At 37.3% G+C, this 18,074-nt stretch overlaps 1 protein-coding gene across 1 annotated transcript in view; it reads right to left on the minus strand.

Annotated features, from left to right (window-relative positions):
- HERC2 (HECT and RLD domain containing E3 ubiquitin protein ligase 2) overlaps positions 1-18,074 on the minus strand; it is a 278,735-nt gene that overhangs the window by 85,040 nt on the left and 175,621 nt on the right. The window contains 7 exon segments of the mRNA XM_043554905.1: positions 8,105-8,244; positions 8,360-8,468; positions 12,245-12,370; positions 12,471-12,639; positions 14,758-14,856; positions 15,343-15,479; positions 15,625-15,892. Coding sequence (XP_043410840.1) covers positions 8,105-8,244; positions 8,360-8,468; positions 12,245-12,370; positions 12,471-12,639; positions 14,758-14,856; positions 15,343-15,479; positions 15,625-15,892 — 1,048 coding nt within the window.

Below are 18,074 nucleotides of genomic sequence, written 5' to 3' on the forward strand. Positions count from 1 at the left end.
ACATATTTCCAGATGAAAGAATACATAGAAGCTGGGGGAGGGAGGGAGTTCAGCAACAGTTCTAACAAAAGCCATTCTGATTAAAAATGCTGTTACAAATGCAAAGCAAAACCAAACCTGTAAAGAGTCTCTACATCCATGAATGGCACATCTGGAAATTCATCTAGCCGCCCCCCCCCAATTGAGGACAACTAGAAAAGGCAGATAAAACATTTAAAGATGAAAAAATCTTAAAAGTATCAGAAATAACAAGATGGTAAAGAATTATGGGACCAGAATCTAAGAAAAGCTGAGATGAAAAGAGATGTCCAGATGAGCAACACCATGGATCAGAAGCTACTTGTCCCTGATCATAATTGTCAGTAAGGAGAGCCTCCAAAAAAACCACACTACTTTGGACAGCCTTGGGCAGGGGAGAGGTGGGGACCAAGAACTGGAGTCCAGAGCCCACCAGGAGAGAAGATAGCCACAGAAAAACCCACACTTTGGGTTGGGATCTCAACAGGAAAAATCCCAAGAGGAAGAGTGAACTGTGCAGTGCTGTTTATTTTATTAAAGCTCAGCATGAAATCATCTCAGTTGCTGAAACTGGACTGAGGTGAACTCAGATAGTTACTTACCCCAATTACCTGGAAGACCAACCCTCTTTCCCCTCAGTCTCTGAAGAATGATAATATCTTGGGCCTCAAACTGATTCAAGAAACATTTTTTTTAATATAATGTCCAGTACATAATGGCATATGAGGTGACTAGACTAAGACATGACTAAAAAAACTATCAGAAATAACAGACAATAAAAACAGACCCACAGAGTCTCTAGATATTGGAGTTATAAGACAGTTTTTAAAATAACCATACTTACTTATGTCTGAAAAGATAAGAACATTGAATATTTCAGCAGAGAATTGAAAACTATATTAAAAAACAGAAAAATTAAAGTTGTTAGGGGCGCCTGGGTGGCTCAGTCAGTTGAGTGGCCAACTCTTGATTTTGGCTCAGGTCATGGTCTCATGAGTTTGTGAGTTCAGGCCCCACATTGGGCTCTGCACTGACAGCAAGAAGCCTGCTTGGGATCCTCTGTCTCCCTCTTTCTGCCCCTCCCCCACTAGTACACACGCTCTCACTCTCAAAAATAAACGTTAAAAAAAATTATTAAATGTAGTAATTGAAATTAAGAACTCAATGAATAGGTTTACTAGCACACGAGACTCAGGTGAAAAGAGAATTACTAAACAATATCTAGAAAGAAGTCCTGAGGAGCAAAAGCTTAGAAAACATAAAAAGAGCAGGTGAAAGAGAATAGAAAGAAGCTCTGACACTGATGAAATAGGAATCCCAAAAACAGAAGAGACAATAGGACACAGACAATATTTGAAGATATTACTGACTAAAAAATCTCTAGAACTGACAAAAGATATCAAGCTAGAGATTTAAAAAGCCCTGCTTTGAAAGTTGCTGAGGAAGATCTTAAGTGTTCTTACCCTCACCACACAAACACAAAGGTAATTATGTGAAGTGATGGATTTGTCAACTAACTAACTAACCCCACTGTGGTAATCATTTTGCAATATATACATGTACCAAATCGTCACACTGTACATCTTAAACTTACACAATGTTATATGTCAATTTATTTCCTAAATACAGCTAAGGGGAAAAAAAGAAAATAAAAATAAAGAATCCTGCTAACCCCAAAGAATATAAATAAAAAGAAATACATTTCTATGGGCATATAAAATATGTGCAATGGCACAAAAACAGACACTCAGATCAGTGGAACAGAATAGAGAACCCAGAAATGGACCCACAAACGTATGGCCAACTAATCTTTGACAAAGCAGGAAAAAAGACAGTCTCTTCAGCAACTGGTGCTGGGAAAACTGGACAGCAACATGCAGAACAATGAACCTGGACCACTTTCCTACACCATACACAAAAATAAACTCAAAATGGATGAAAGACCTAAACGTAAGACACAAAGTCATCAAAATCCTCAAGGAGAAAGCACGCAAAAAACTCTCTGACCTTGGCCGCAACAACTTCTTACTCAACAAGTCTCCGGAGACAAGGGAAACAAAAGCAAAAATGAACTATTGGAAGTCTATTGGGAACTATTGGGAACTACTGGGAACTATTCTGATGAGTCAAAATAAAAAGCTTCTGCACAGCAAAGGAAACAATCAGCAAAACTAAAAGCAACTGACAATGGGAGAAGATATTTGCAAACAACGTATCAGATAAAGGGTTAGTATCCAAAATCTATAAAAGAACTTACCAAACTCAACACCCAGAAAACAATCCAGTGAAGAAATGGGCAAAAGGCATGAATAGACACTTCTCCAAAGAAGACATCCAGATGGCCAAATGACACATGAAAAAATGCTCAACATCACTCATCATCAGGGAAATACAAATCAAAACCACAATGAGATACCACCTCACACCTGTCAGAATGGCTAACATTAACAACTCAGGCAACAACAGATGTTGGCAAGGATGTGGAGAAGGAGGATCTCTTTTGCACTGCTGGTGGGAATGCAAACTGGTGCAGCCACTCTGGGAAACAGTATGGAGGTTCCTCAAAAAGTTAAAAATAGAACTACCTTACAACCCAGCAATTGCACTACTAGGTATTTATCCAAGGGATAGAGGTATGCTGTTTCAAAGGGGCGCATGCACCCCAATATTTATAGCAGCACTATCAACAACAGCCAAAGTGTGGAAAGAGCCCAAATGACCAACGATGGATAAGATGTGGTATATATATACAATGGAGCATTACTTGGCAATCAAAAAGAATGAAATCTTGCCATCTGCAACTACGTGGATGGAACTGGAGGGTATTATGCTAAGCAAAATTAGTCAGAGAAAGACAAATATATGACTTCACTCATATGAGGACTTTAAGACACAGAACAGATGAACACAAGGGAAGGGAAGCAAAAATAATATAAAAACAGGGAGGGGGACAAAACATAAGAAACTCTTAAATATGGAGAACAGAGGGTTACTGGAGAGGCTGTGGGAGGGGTGATGGGCTAAATGGGTAAGGGGCATTAAAGAATCTACTCCTGAAATCACTGCTGCACTACATGCTAACTAACTTGGATTCAAATTAAAACAATTAAAAAAATTTTTTAAATTTGTGCAAGATAAAAACAAAAAAGTAACTCAAAAACAGACTAAGAGGAAATACAAAGATGATCAGCTTTAATAGAAGTGACTTCAAGAAATAATATAAACCAAATTACAAGCGAAAAGCATTTTTTAATTATTTTTTATTTTTTTGATATTTATTTATTTTGAGAAAGAGAGAAAGAGAGAGACAGAGAATGAGCATGGGAGGGGCAGAGAGAGAGAGGGAGACACAGAATACGAAGCAAGCTCCAGGCTCTGAGCTGTCAGCACAGAGCCTGAGGCAGGGCTGGAACTCACAAACCATGAGATCATGACCTGAGCCAAAGTTAGAGGCTTAACCGACTGAGCCACCCAGGCGCCCCAAAGGAATAGTATTTTTTTTTTTTAGGAATAGTATTTTAAAGGAAATTCTTTAAAAAATATGTTTCTAAAATGAAGGAGAAATAAGGTATTTTCAGAAACACAAAAAGTAATTCATTAGCATTACAGAAGGAGACCCATTAAGGAAAATTAAGGGCTATTCCTCAGGTGGAAGAATAATGACAGAAAAAAGGCAAGATATAGAGAAGAACAGAGGGGGTCCTGAGTGGCTCAGTTAGTTGGGTGTCTGGCTGTTCATCTCTACTCAGGTCATGATCTTACAGTTCATGGGATCCAGCTCCATGTTGCACTCTGTGCTGACAGTGCTGAGACTGCTTGGGATTCTCTCTCTCCCTTTGCCTCTCTCCTACTCACGCACACATGCGTGCTCTCTCTTTCTCAAAATAAATACTTAAAAAAAATTTTTTAATGTTAAGTATGTGAAAAAATCTAAATAAATAATGGCTATATACAATACCAATAATATGTCTTATATGGTTGAAAATGTGTAAAATTGTAAAACACAATAAAAACATGATAATTTAAATCAAAATAAGAGTAAATAAAGTTAAAGGGACCTAAGATCTCTGCATTGCTTAGAAGAGAGTAAAAATACTAAATAATAATTAGATTTTGATAAGTCAAAGATGAACGTTTTACTATCTTAATGACTTATACTAAAAATGTGTATAACATACACACTACCCATATAATATATAAATATACACTAAAATGTATGTAACTTCTTAGCCACTAAGGGGGGGCAGTGTGGGGGCTTCGGTGTTAAATAATAAAAAGCATTATCAGACCAAACACAGATGTAATGCAGAAAGGGGAACAGAGAACAGGAGGGACAAATAAAAACCACTGAGAATTTGATCACATTAAATAAAAATACATCATAAACTGCCTTGTAAATACCTAAAGGATCCAAATAATCATATTGGAATTTAAAAAAACTACTTACAACTTATAAGAAATATATTGAAAATATAAGAATACAGAAAGACTGAGGGTAAAAGGTTAAAAAAGATACACTAAGCAAACACTAACTTTACCGCAGAACTGCAGGAGACATTCTTTTAGGCATATATTAAACATTTATAAAATCCAATCATATACTAAGTCATATAATCACATGCAAGTTTCAGAAAATGTCAAAGATCAATCAGAATACACACTCTGAATGCAATGCAGAAACAAGTAAAAATGTTGATGTGTTTGAAAATTTAAAAACCAATGAATACAAAAAAATAATCCTAAATGGAATTTTAAAAATACTACTACTACACAGCAGTATTGCAGAAAACAGCTTAAGCCTTGCTTAAAGATAAATTAAAATTTTTAAGTTCATATATTAAAAAAGACAGAGTGAGAAAATGAGGTAAACATTAACCTCAAGATGGGGGGGGGTGGGGGGGAATCAACCTAAATCTAAATTCCATAGGAAAAAGAAAGAAAAAGATATGAAAAACAACAAACCAAGCCAAAATTTGTCTCTCTGAAAAAACTTTAAAAAAAGAAGCGAGACAGAGAGAGAGAGAATAATTAAATTGACAAACCTATGGCAGGCTGAATAAGAAAAAGTTTTCTAAGTTAGCCTTGAAAAGGAGATAACTCTACATTTTACAAATCTACATAAAGATAAGAAAATAAACATTAACCTCAAGATGGGGGGGGGGGGAATCAACCTAAATCTAAATTCCATAGGAAAAAGAAAGAAAAAGATATGAAAAACAACAAACCAAGCCAAAATTTGTCTCTCTGAAAAAACTTTAAAAAAAGAAGCGAGACAGAGAGAGAGAGAATAATTAAATTGACAAACCTATGGCAGGCTGAATAAGAAAAAGTATTCTAAGTTAGCCTTGAAAAGGAGATAACTCTACATTTTACAAATCTACATAAAGATAAGAAAATAATAAAAGTTAGAATTAGACAACAATTTCCTCAACACGATAAAGGCTATTTATGAAAAACCCACAGCTACCATGCTCAATGTTAACACACTGAAAGCTTTCCCCCTAAGATCAGGAGTAGGAAAAGGATGCCCAACTTTGCCACTTCCATCCAACTTAGTACTGGAAGAACTAGCTAAAGCAGGAAAAAGAAATATAAGGCATTCAAATCAGAAAGGAAGAAGTAAAATGATCTTGGTGCATAGATACTATGCTTACATGTAGAAAAAAATTTTTTAAAAACCAAAAAAAAAAACAACTGTAGGAGACAATAAATAAATTCAGCAAAGATGTTGGATACTAACTCAACACACAAAATGTGTTGAAAGTGTAGTGTATATTTCTATATACTAACAAAAAATATTCCAAAAAGGAAATTAAGAATTCCATTTAATATGGCATAAAAATACTTAGGAATAAATTTAATCAAGAAGGCACAGACTTGTAAACTGAAATATCACAAAATATTGCTGAAAGAAAAACTGCTGAAAGAAGGTCTAGTAAATAAATGGAAAAGATATCCCTCGTTCATAGGTTGGAAGACTTAATATGATTAAAATGACAATTCTGCCCAAAGCAATAAGGAAATTCAATGCAATTCCTATACAAATAATGCTTATAAAAACAGAAATATTCATCCCCAAATTCATATTGAATTTTAAGGGATACCAAATAGTCAAAACAATCTTGAAAAAGAACAATTTTGGAGGATTCACACTTCCCAATTTCAAAAACTTACTACAAAGTTACCATCATCACAATGTATGGTTTGCTACTGGCATAAGGATAAGCAAATAAACAATAAAACAGAACTGGGAGCCCAAAAATAAACTCTCACATCTATGTTCAATTGATTTTCAAAAAGGGTACCAAGACCATTCAATGGTGAAAAGATAGTCTTTTCAACAGTTTCGGGAAACTAGACTGCACACATGTTCAGTGAATGAAACTGAACTCTTACACTATACCACGTACAAAAATTAACTCAAAATGGATCAAACCCTAAGTTTAAGAGCTAAAACTATATAACCTATTAGAAAGAAAAATAGGTATTAATCTTCATTCATGACTTTGGATTTATTGACACCAAAAGCAAATATGACACCAAATACACAGACAACTAAAGAAATAATAGATAAAATGGATTTCATTAACATTAAAAACTTATGTATCACAGAAGCCTATCAAGAAAGTGAAAAGACAACCCAAAGAAGGAGATGAAATATTTGCAAATCACCTATCTCCTAGAGTTTGATGTGCAGAATATTTTAAGAATTTCTATAACTCAACATCAAAAGTTTAAAAAGGGGTAAAACACAAAAAATAAATAAACATTAAAAAAATTAAAAAGGGGCGTCTGGTGGCTCAGTCAGTTAAGCATCCGACTTCGGCTCAGGTCATGATCTCGCAGTTCATGAGTTTGAGTCCGGCCTCAGGCTCTGTGCTGACAACTCAGAGCCTGCTTTGGAATCTGTCTCCCTCTCTGTTCATCTCCCATTTGCACTCTGTCTTTCTCTCTCAAAAATAAAAATTTTAAAAAAATGTTTTTTAATGCACAAAGGACTTAAATAGATATATTCCAAAAAAAGATATGGCCAAAATGACAAGGAAAGAGGCTCAATGTCATTTGTCATTAGGGAAACTTAAAATCAGATGGCTATAATTTAAAAAAATAATAATAATAAATAACAAATTTTGGTAAGGAAATGGAGAAATTAGAACCCTTATATATTACTAGTGAGAATATAAAATGGTGCAGCCAATTTTGGCATTTTCTCAAAAAGTTAAAGAACTACCATATGACCCTGCAATTCCACTACCAATTTAAAAAACAAGGACTCAAACAGATTTGTACACCAATATTCACAGTAACATTATTCACAATAGCTGAAAGGCAGAAACAACCCAAATGTTCATTAATGGATGAATGTATAAACAACATGTAGTATGTATGTACAATGACATATTATTCAGCTATAAAAAGAAGTATCCACATGCTACAACATGGATAAACCTTGGAAAAATAATCCTAAGTAAAATAAGCCAGACACAAAAAGGCAAATTTTGGTTCCACGTATATGAGGTACATGCTGTAATCAAATTTATGGAGACAGAAAGCAGATTAAAGGTTGCCAGGGGCTGGGGGAGAGGAGAATGGAGAATTATTGCTTAATGGTACAGAGTTTCTTTTTGGAGCAGTGAAAAAGTTTCGGAAATAAATAGAGGTGATAGTTGTACAACATTCTCTGAACTGTTACACTTCAAAGTGATTAATATGGCAAATTTTATGTTGTATTCTGCCACAACAAAAAATTATAATAAAAGATACACAAATAAAAAGTCTCACTCTCTATCTATCCAATTCCACACCCCATCGAATAAAACACTTCTTAGTTTAAGATCTTTTTAATGTTCTTTATGAAAATACAAGCAAAGAAATCCTGTTATTCAATTCTCACAGTGCCTCACTGCTTGAAAAAAAAAGATACCAAGTTACCAAGTGTGTAAGATCATGTTTCCTGTTTTACTGTGTACACTATTCAGTGCTCACCATATAAACATGACCTTTAAAGAATAAACTAAATACATATGTGTGCACAATTATTTCATTAATAATATTTTATTAAAAAAAAACAACCATTCTATCATACCTGGTTCATTTATTCTGCCAAATGTATGCCTGGTGTTGTGTTTTCTGGTCTTAAAACATGTTTCACAAAAATCAAAGTCATCACAGTTTCTGCATTTGAATCTAGATCCATTGATAGGAAACATCTGGCAGCCATCACACCTATTTTTTAAAAAACCATTGAGTTTATAAGAAAAAGATAAGGCCGTTTATTAAATTTAATTACAAAGAAAAACATTCTCCCAAAACAAATCTAGTGATATAAAAATTAACTCACGTAACCCCAGGATGAACACTAGGCACCAACTCCATTTCTGATAACAGCCCGGTCCAGTGAGACTGCTGAGGGAAGTCGACAATGACATCTTTTCCATTTGCACTGAAAGCTAGGACAAAATAGAAATTGCTGAAACATCTCAGTCACCAATAAAAACCTAAAATTAAAATTAAAACTATACCTAACTACTCATGTGATAATTACATTATAGTTATTTATGTTTTACCAAGAGTATTTCTCTTTTAGAGAGACATACTAAGATACTTATGGACGAACTAACACATGGTGTCAATAGGGATTAGCTTTAAAATAACCAAGGGCGGGATCATGGATGAAACAACTTTGACCAGGGGCTGACAACTGTTGAAGCCAAGTGATGGGCACACGGAGGCTCATTACACTATATTCTCTACTTGTATATGTTTGAAATTTTCCACAATATGGTTACTTTGTTTTTAATTACATCAAGTCAAAAACTCCATTTAGTATCTTAGGAAATAAAACTAATAATAATGTTAAGAGATCTCTTGACCTTGGGTGAGAGCACTCTGCTACAAAACATTAACTTCTGAACCAAGTTCTTATTTTCAAAATTTATCATGAGGAGCACCTGGATGACTTAGCCAGTTAAGCGTCCAACTTTGGCTCAGGTCATGATATCACAGTTTGTGAGTTAGAGCCCCTCATCAGGCTCTGTGCTGACAGCTCAGAGCATGGAGCCTGCTTCTGATTCTGTCTGTCTGTCTGTCTGTCTGTCTCTCTCTCTCTGCTCCTTGCCCACTCACGTTCTGTCTCTCTCTCAAAAATAAACATTAAAATTATATAATTTCATTCATATGTGGAATTTAAGAAACAAAACAGATGAACATAAGGGAAGGGAAGCAAAAATAAGATAAAAACAGAAAGGAGGCAAGTCATAAGAGACTCTTAAATACAGAGAACAAACTGAGAGTTGCTGGAGAGGTACTGGGTGGGGAGGATGGAGTAAATGGGTGATGGGCATTAAGGTACTTGTTGCCATGAGCAATGAGTGCTATATGTAAGTGATGAATCACTAAATTCTACTACTAAAATCATTATTACATTATTATGTTAGAATTTGGATTTCAATAAAATTTTAAAAAATAATAATAAATTTTAAAAAAGAAGTACATGGCATAAGAACAGACACTCAGATCAGTGGAACAGAATAGAGAACCCAGAAATGGACCCACAAACGTATGGCCAACTAATCTTTGACAAAGCAGGAAAAAAGACAGTCTCTTCAGCAACTGGTGCTGGGAAAACTGGACAGCAACATGCAGAACAATGAACCTGGACCACTTTCCTACACCATACACAAAAATAAACTCAAAATGGATGAAAGACCTAAACGTAAGACACAAAGTCATCAAAATCCTCAAGGAGAAAGCACGCAAAAAACTCTCTGACCTTGGCCGCAACAACTTCTTACTCAACAAGTCTCCGGAGACAAGGGAAACAAAAGCAAAAATGAACTATTGGAAGTCTATTGGGAACTATTGGGAACTACTGGGAACTATTCTGATGAGTCAAAATAAAAAGCTTCTGCACAGCAAAGGAAACAATCAGCAAAACTAAAAGCAACTGACAATGGGAGAAGATATTTGCAAACAACGTATCAGATAAAGGGTTAGTATCCAAAATCTATAAAAGAACTTACCAAACTCAACACCCAGAAAACAATCCAGTGAAGAAATGGGCAAAAGGCATGAATAGACACTTCTCCAAAGAAGACATCCAGATGGCCAAATGACACATGAAAAAATGCTCAACATCACTCATCATCAGGGAAATACAAATCAAAACCACAATGAGATACCACCTCACACCTGTCAGAATGGCTAACATTAACAACTCAGGCAACAACAGATGTTGGCAAGGATGTGGAGAAGGAGGATCTCTTTTGCACTGCTGGTGGGAATGCAAACTGGTGCAGCCACTCTGGGAAACAGTATGGAGGTTCCTCAAAAAGTTAAAAATAGAACTACCTTACAACCCAGCAATTGCACTACTAGGTATTTATCCAAGGGATAGAGGTATGCTGTTTCAAAGGGGCGCATGCACCCCAATATTTATAGCAGCACTATCAACAACAGCCAAAGTGTGGAAAGAGCCCAAATGACCAACGATGGATAAGATGTGGTATATATATACAATGGAGCATTACTTGGCAATCAAAAAGAATGAAATCTTGCCATATGCAACTACGTGGATGGAACTGGAGGGTATTATGCTAAGCAAAATTAGTCAGAGAAAGACAAATATATGACTTCACTCATATGAGGACTTTAAGACACAGAACAGATGAACACAAGGGAAGGGAAGCAAAAATAACATAAAAACAGGGAGGGGGACAAAAACATAAGAGACTCTTAAATATGAAGAACCAACAGAGGGTTACTGGAAGGATTGTGGGAGGGGTGATGGGCTAAATGGGTAAGGGGCATTAAGGAATCTACTCCTGAAATCATTGCTGCACTACATGCTAACTAACTTGGATGTAAATTTAAAACATAAATTAAATTAAAATAGAAGTACAGACCTCCACTTACAAAATAAAAAAGTTACAGAGATGAAACATAGGGAATATAGTCAGTAATATTGTGATAACATTGTATGGTGATAGGTGGTAACTACATTCATTGTGATGAGCACTGTATAATATAATGAATTGTTGAATCACTATGTTGTGCACCTGAAACATCATATGTCAAATATGCTGTAATAATATAACATCATATGTCAAATATGCTGTAATAATAAAAACTTACGTTAATAAATCTGTTTTGATTCATAAAGCTTTTAAGAACCTGTTAACTGAAGAAAAATGTTAAACTAAAGTAAAATGTTAAATAAACCATTTGTTCTCATGTAACCTGAGACATTCTAACACTCCCACTAGACAAGCACCCCCATTATGGCCATTTCTAATCTAAGGTATTTGACAGTGAGTATTATAGAAGGTTCAAACAAAACAAAACAGGATCTCTTTATGCCATTAAAAGAGTTTAAAGATAAAATAAAACCACATGCATTTTTAATTACTTCTCATGTAATTGTTCAAATGGACATAGTATACCTTTTAAAGTACACTGATTAGTTTGAAATCTCTATAATATCACATTTAAACATAAACTGAAAAGAATTTTGTATTTCCAGTTCCTAAATCCCATCATTTGCACTTTTCCTTTTCTTAAATTTAGTCCTAAATTTTTATATAGCAGAGAGAGAGAGACAGAAACAGTCCCCAATTGAGGGGGTTGGCCAAACATTCACATATAGGCCATTTGGCAGAATGATAGAACAAGTTTACAGAACACCAACATCAAATAAGATTACCCTGTGACTGTAATGAATCAAGACAAAACCAAAACTGCTCTTTAATCATGTCTGATCAAGTTCAAATCTAACCCAAACCACAAACACAACCAGACACCCTCCCCTAACCTCCAATCCTGGTTAATATGAACAACTGCTTCCTTGCCAATCATTAACTTTATCATAGCTCCATTCTTTCTGACATATAGATAATAATTATTAAGACACCCATTCTTAGAATAACTCTACTCCTTTAAACTTTTCCCAAAGTATCCAACACAAACCCCATTAATCCTTTGCTATACCCACCTATGGAGACACCCCATTTTCTGGGGTATGCATCCTCACAAGTGGCAATGAGTTAATAAACCTGACTCTGTTCAACTATATGTGAGTTCCTGGTCTAGAGAACACTGACAAGCAAAAAAACACTATAAGCTATCTTCATACTTGTTTTTCTTGCCCCTGAATGAAAAAAAAAATGACTTTATCATATTAGTTGATGAAAAGCTAACATCTGGACTTTTGTTGCCTGGATAATATTACCTTTTACAACCCCCACACTTTGATGAGTCACAGATCCCCACTTGTATTTTGGTGTGGTGACTGAGGCTTTGACACGAACTTTATCACCAATCTTTATGTGAGAAGGAGAACTTGGTGGAGGATAGCCTAGAAATTACAATAAGTGAACTATAATTAGTATTCATTCCTGGGAACTCTGTCACTAATTAAGAAAAAAGTGTAACAACTCACTTAAAAATGTGCTCACCTATAAGTTCCACATGAATATACCTAACCCAGTAAGTGCCTCCTTTCTGCTGCCAATCACACTGCACATTAAGGTCATGTAATCCATCTCTATCCAATTTGATAACTTTGCCCACGTCTCCTTCACACACTTCTTCATATGTTCGACAGCATCTAACCATCATTCCCACCTAAGATTAAAATTAAATTAAAAATTCAGTCCAATGTATAGATGAACAATTATATGTAGCATTATCTAAGAAAGGATTTCTTCTAGCACTGAGTATACTCTCAAAATCATTTTACACTAAGTGGAACCAGGGCTCTTTAGAAAACTTGCTGGCTCAATGTCTGGAGCAGGAAATACACAAGATGAGCATGGATCAACTTGTGCCATAAAGCAAGGGAGTGCTCAAAGATTAATGTGTTCACTCAAAAGAACAATTTAATCAATAGGAATAATGGTTGAAACACATCAAATCCATATCAGTCAATAAATTTATCACAATGATAATAAGCAAAGGTTCTTTTGGTCACCTGTGTAAGTTCCATGGCACCAATTCACCATTCTGAAAATTGATAAAGCAAAAACAAAAACAAAAACTAAAAACAAAAAAAAAAGCAAGCACTTATTCTTACTTTCCTATATAACTGTATTATAAAGAGTAACTAGAGTTGATTTAAAAAGCATTCTTCAAAGAATAAACTCCAGCTAATAAATTTGAAAGGCATGACACAGTTAGAAAATCACTATTATGCAACCCCTCATAAAAAGTCTAGGTGGTAACACAAATGGATATCAAAGTGCAAAAGTGAACAATAGAGAACTTCTTAGCAGATGGAATAGACTAACAAGACCTAACCAGCAACACTGCATTTTGGTCCAGATGATGCATTCGTGCCTAAGACACTGCCTGAGTCCAACAGCTCCCCGACCCCACCAGCCCTTATTCTGATTTAACAGGAGATGCAGAAGAGGGAGGAAGAAGCCACAAATAAATGACATGGAAAGGAGAAAAAGAAATGGGAGGGGAAAACTGTTCCAGGTTAAAAGACACTTCAGAGAGACATCATCCAAATGTCAGGTGTATGACCCTGTTTGTATCCAAATTCAAAAATGTTACTGTTTTCAAAAAGCAATTTCTGAGAAAAGTGGGAAAATCTGAGTAAGCACTGGAGATGAGATGATATTATAGAATTATTGCTTATTTTCTTAGCTAATGTTAGGTAACAGTAATGTTGTTATAAACAAATCCTTTATCGGGACACCTGGCTGGCTCAGTTAGTAGAGCATGGAATTCTTTATCTCAGGGTCGTGAGTTCAAGCCCCATGCTGGGTGTAGAGCTCACCAAAACAAAAACAAAAACAAAAACAAAAACAAAAACAAAAACAAAACCTTTTTTGTGTTAGGAATGTATATTAACAGATTTACAGATTAAATGAGATGATTTCTGGGATTTTCTCTAAAGTATACTAACTAGAACAAAAGAATTAAAACAACTAAAGAAAAGATTTAAGATACATAAAGGACTACATAAAAAGCCTAACTAGGGGCACCTGGGTGGCTCAGTCAGTTAAGCGGCCGACTTCGGCTCAGGTCATGATCTCGCAGTCCGTGAGTTCGAGCCCTGCATCGGGTTCTGTGCTGATGGCTCAGAGCCTAGAGCCTGTTTCGGATTCTGTGTCTCCCTCTCTCTGACCCTCCCCTGTTCATGCTTTGTCTCTCTCTGTCCCAAAAATAAATAAACGTTGAAAAAAAAATTTTTTTAATAAATAAATAAATAAATAAATAAATAAATAAGCCTAACTAGATTTTAAAAATTAGGGGGCGCCTGGGGGGTGGCGCAGTCGGTTAAGCGTCTGACTTCAGCCAGGTCACGATCTCGCGGTCCATGAGTTCGAGCCCCGCGTCAGGCTCTGGGCTGATGGCTCAGAGCCTGGAGCCTGTTTCCGATTCTGTGTCTCCCTCTCTCTCTGCCCCTCCCCTGTTCATGCTGTGTCTCTCTCTGTCCCAAAAATAAATAAAAAACGTTGAAAAAAAAATTTTTTTTTTAAATTAGATGGGAGTAAGAATGATATAAGAAAAACAAGCAGAAATAGGTTTTTTAAAATGTCCAAAATGGGAATAATTGAGAAGCACAGGTCTTTGTGCCATGGCTCTCTAGCTTTGGCACCCCTTGCTCATCTTCTCTTCCTCTGTCCTCTGCTCCAGTCACAACAGCCTCCCTGCTGGGTTCTGTGCCCTCCTTCGCCAGGCCTCTGCTCACTGAAAACCTGAACAAGGTTCCAGCCTAAGACATTTACTCACCTGAATATTCTCTCTCACATAGACAGCATAATCATCATTACTCAAGAAATCAGCTCGTTTTTTGTACGTCTGGCTCTCTGTTACAACAGCACCAGTAGACTACAAAAGATAAATACATTTTTTAAAAATTGTGAGCCAGATAAGCCTACTTGAAGTATGTGAAATCTTTAATATCAAAAAATAAAATATGAAATATTATACGTATTTTCACTATAAAATTCTTCATTCTAAAAGACACAATATGGTAAACAGAATGAATATCAAAAGCTAAAAGTATAGAAAATTTCTGAGACATTTCCAAATTAATCTCATGAAACAATTTACTGAAATCAGAAGTCACTGTGTCATATAAAACATGCTTTTTATATGACACAAAAATGGGTGTTGGCTACCCAATACCATTAGATGTTGAACAAGGGTCTGTTTTACAGCTCAAGTAATTAAGGCACAAAAAAACAATTAGCACTTAGCTTTACTGTGTGCCTGGCAAAACTGCAGAGAGACCTCATGGAACAGCATACAGGAATCCCAAAGCACAGGACAGGTAGACACAGGCAGATGGGCAACCACACAGGAGGCACTAACCACAGCGTAGGCTGCGTCGTCCATATCCTCCACCACCTCCTCATCTGAACACTCCTCAGACCCTGTGTCTGCATCCGAAAGATCTGTGACCTGCACATCAGCATGGTCCAGCAGCCACCCAACCAAGGCCTCCACACCTACAAGCAAGTACACACAGTGCACCCTGAGTGAGGATACACAGCACCCACCTGCCCATAGGCATCTGATGTTAGCATCTCAAGATAAACCCACAAACAAATGTGTGGGCAAATTAAGTGAAACACCCACAGGAAAACAAAATACCTGGCAAGCCAGCAGCATTCCCTGAGGCACCAGTGAGTGACTTCAGTGCAAACTCTATGTTCCTTCTAGGAAATCCCATTTCCATGAGTTGAACCACAATAGGCAGAGCAGGAGCAGGTGACTGTTTGCGCTTCTTTGCTCTGACAGGGCGAACATGCTGTACAGGGACAGGTGTTGTGGCCTCACTGGAGCTGCAGTCTTCAAACACAGGGCTTGACGGGTGAGTGGACTCCACAGCCAAACACTGACATACGGCCAGTGCTGCAGCCTGGACAAATGAGAGTGAAGCTGGGAGGTTTAGAAAAGTCAAAAGACTTAAGCAGTCTATGAAAATGGAAATTACAAACTTCTACTATGAAATGCAGTACAGAAGAACAGAAAATTCAGATTTACATGTGTTATTTTTAAATGAATGGATAAAACATGTTAACAACAAACAACAAAGACAACTTTCATAGTTTAATGCAGAGGAAAGATGTGATGGTCAAACAACTCCTGCTGCAACACACACAGAGCCCAGGAAATTAGCCAGTTATCAGTGCCCATTAAAGAAAACTTCATAGCCGCTCTGAGTAGGAAACAAGTTGAGCAAGTTAAATGCAGACTGAGAGGGGACAGATGAGAAAGAAGGAGTCCCTCACCCCCTCCCCATGCCCCAGGAGGCAGGGTCCGGTCTCCTGCTCTCTTCTGTAAAACAAGTCAGAGACGACATGGAATTCTCTCATGTACCATCAAATCAACTCTCAGTGATTCAAGGGCAAAAGAACCACTCTGCGAGTTAAATATGGTATAAAAAAAATAAAGGAAATAAAAAATATTGGGAAATAAATTACAATCAATGAATATATGCATTATTGAGGTTATCATTAGGAATCCCTACTCCCAGTACACACAATCCTTTCACTGAACTACTTGCAACACTCTGCTCTTCATCTCCAATTACTTTCATATGGTCTAAGACTTGCTATTGTTTTTGAACTGAGCATCTGAGGAAGGAATAAGAAGAACAGGGTGGAAGAAATAAAGAGGACTCCATTAAGCTTTCCAGTGCCTAGGTAGTGTCAAAAACCTAGGGTTTTGCTGTGAAGTGTGAATAACTCACAAGTGATGGTCTTCATCCTAAAAGCTTACAATTCAGAACCAGACTGAGTTTAGAGTTCTGGTTCTGATAATGAGGAGTTAGGGTGAACTGGGCTAAACCTCTACTGATAATAACTATGAACCCTGAACAAAATATTTTTAAAAACAGTTTGAAGGTTCTGGAGAACAGCCAAAGCAATCAAAACTGAAACAAATACAACGCTTGACCACAAGGGAAGCCAGAAGGCAAGCTGACCAGGCAGTGTTATTAGACTGCAGTCAGAAACTGGAATTCAGTCCTGCCAAAGCAGTCAGAAGTGAGGGAGAAATCACAAAATGTGCATACAAACTATCCCAAATTCTTGGCTGATTCCAAAACTGAGCATTTGTGAGACTCTGAAGAACCCAGCATAAAGGAACTGCTGGAAGGCTAGAGGGATTCTATACCTATGCAATATTAGGGAGACAGTCTGAGGTCCCAGTCCAACCAAGTTAGATGGAGTTGGTCAAGCTGTAAAGGTTTCCACTGAAGCCTCGGAAATGATTCTAAATCCTGCAGAATTAGAATACAGAAACCAAGACTAAGAGCAAAACAAAAATCAACCACCACTGGTGGTTGGCCATTAGCCACCAGATGGGCGGCCAACATGGTGGAGAAGTAGGGGGAATCCATACGTCCTGCATCTCTCAAACAAAGAAGTGTAGAAGCCAAAGACTTTGAACACCAGAGCCTGGCAGGAAAAGAGACTGAATCTACTAGGAAGAAAATGGGAAAACTGGAAAAAAGGTGGACTGGGAGAGATAAAAAAGGCCACATGGGCATGGAGGGGAGACACTCCCTTCTGCGAGAGACAAAGGGAAGAGAAAGAGTAGCAAGGGAAGTGCAGGACTGTATCTGGACAAGAGAAAGACCTTGGAATGAGACTGAGAGGCATCTGATCTCTAACTGGGGGGCTTTCTTTGGACTGGGCCAGCTCCCTGTTCGCACACCTGGGGAGGAGAGGAGCCAGGCCTGGGTGCGGTGGTAGGTCAGAGACTCAGTCTGCAGCTGGAGAAAGAGGTTCCCTCCTTGGAGGGCTGCGCAATAGCACAGAACCTGCCTGTGTCCACCACCTCCGGGTACGGTGGCTGGGTGGAGGGCTCAGTCTACAGAAGGGTAAGGCCACTGTTCCCCTGGAGTGCTGTGGGAAAAAACAAAGCCTACCTTCGTGTGCCACCCCAGGAGCTCCTCTGTAGGAGAAGGAGATCCTCCCTGAAGTGCTGCAGCACAGACAAAGCCAGCTGGGACCACATATCCTGCACTGAAAGGCGCTTCCCCAGTGTCAGAACCACGGAGCGAGACTTTGAATCCTAGCCAAGCGCAGGGTCAG

The sequence above is a fragment of the Prionailurus bengalensis genome, chromosome B3 (genome assembly GCF_016509475.1).
Source record: "Prionailurus bengalensis isolate Pbe53 chromosome B3, Fcat_Pben_1.1_paternal_pri, whole genome shotgun sequence".
In the NCBI taxonomy this organism is placed as follows: Eukaryota; Metazoa; Chordata; class Mammalia; order Carnivora; family Felidae; genus Prionailurus; species Prionailurus bengalensis.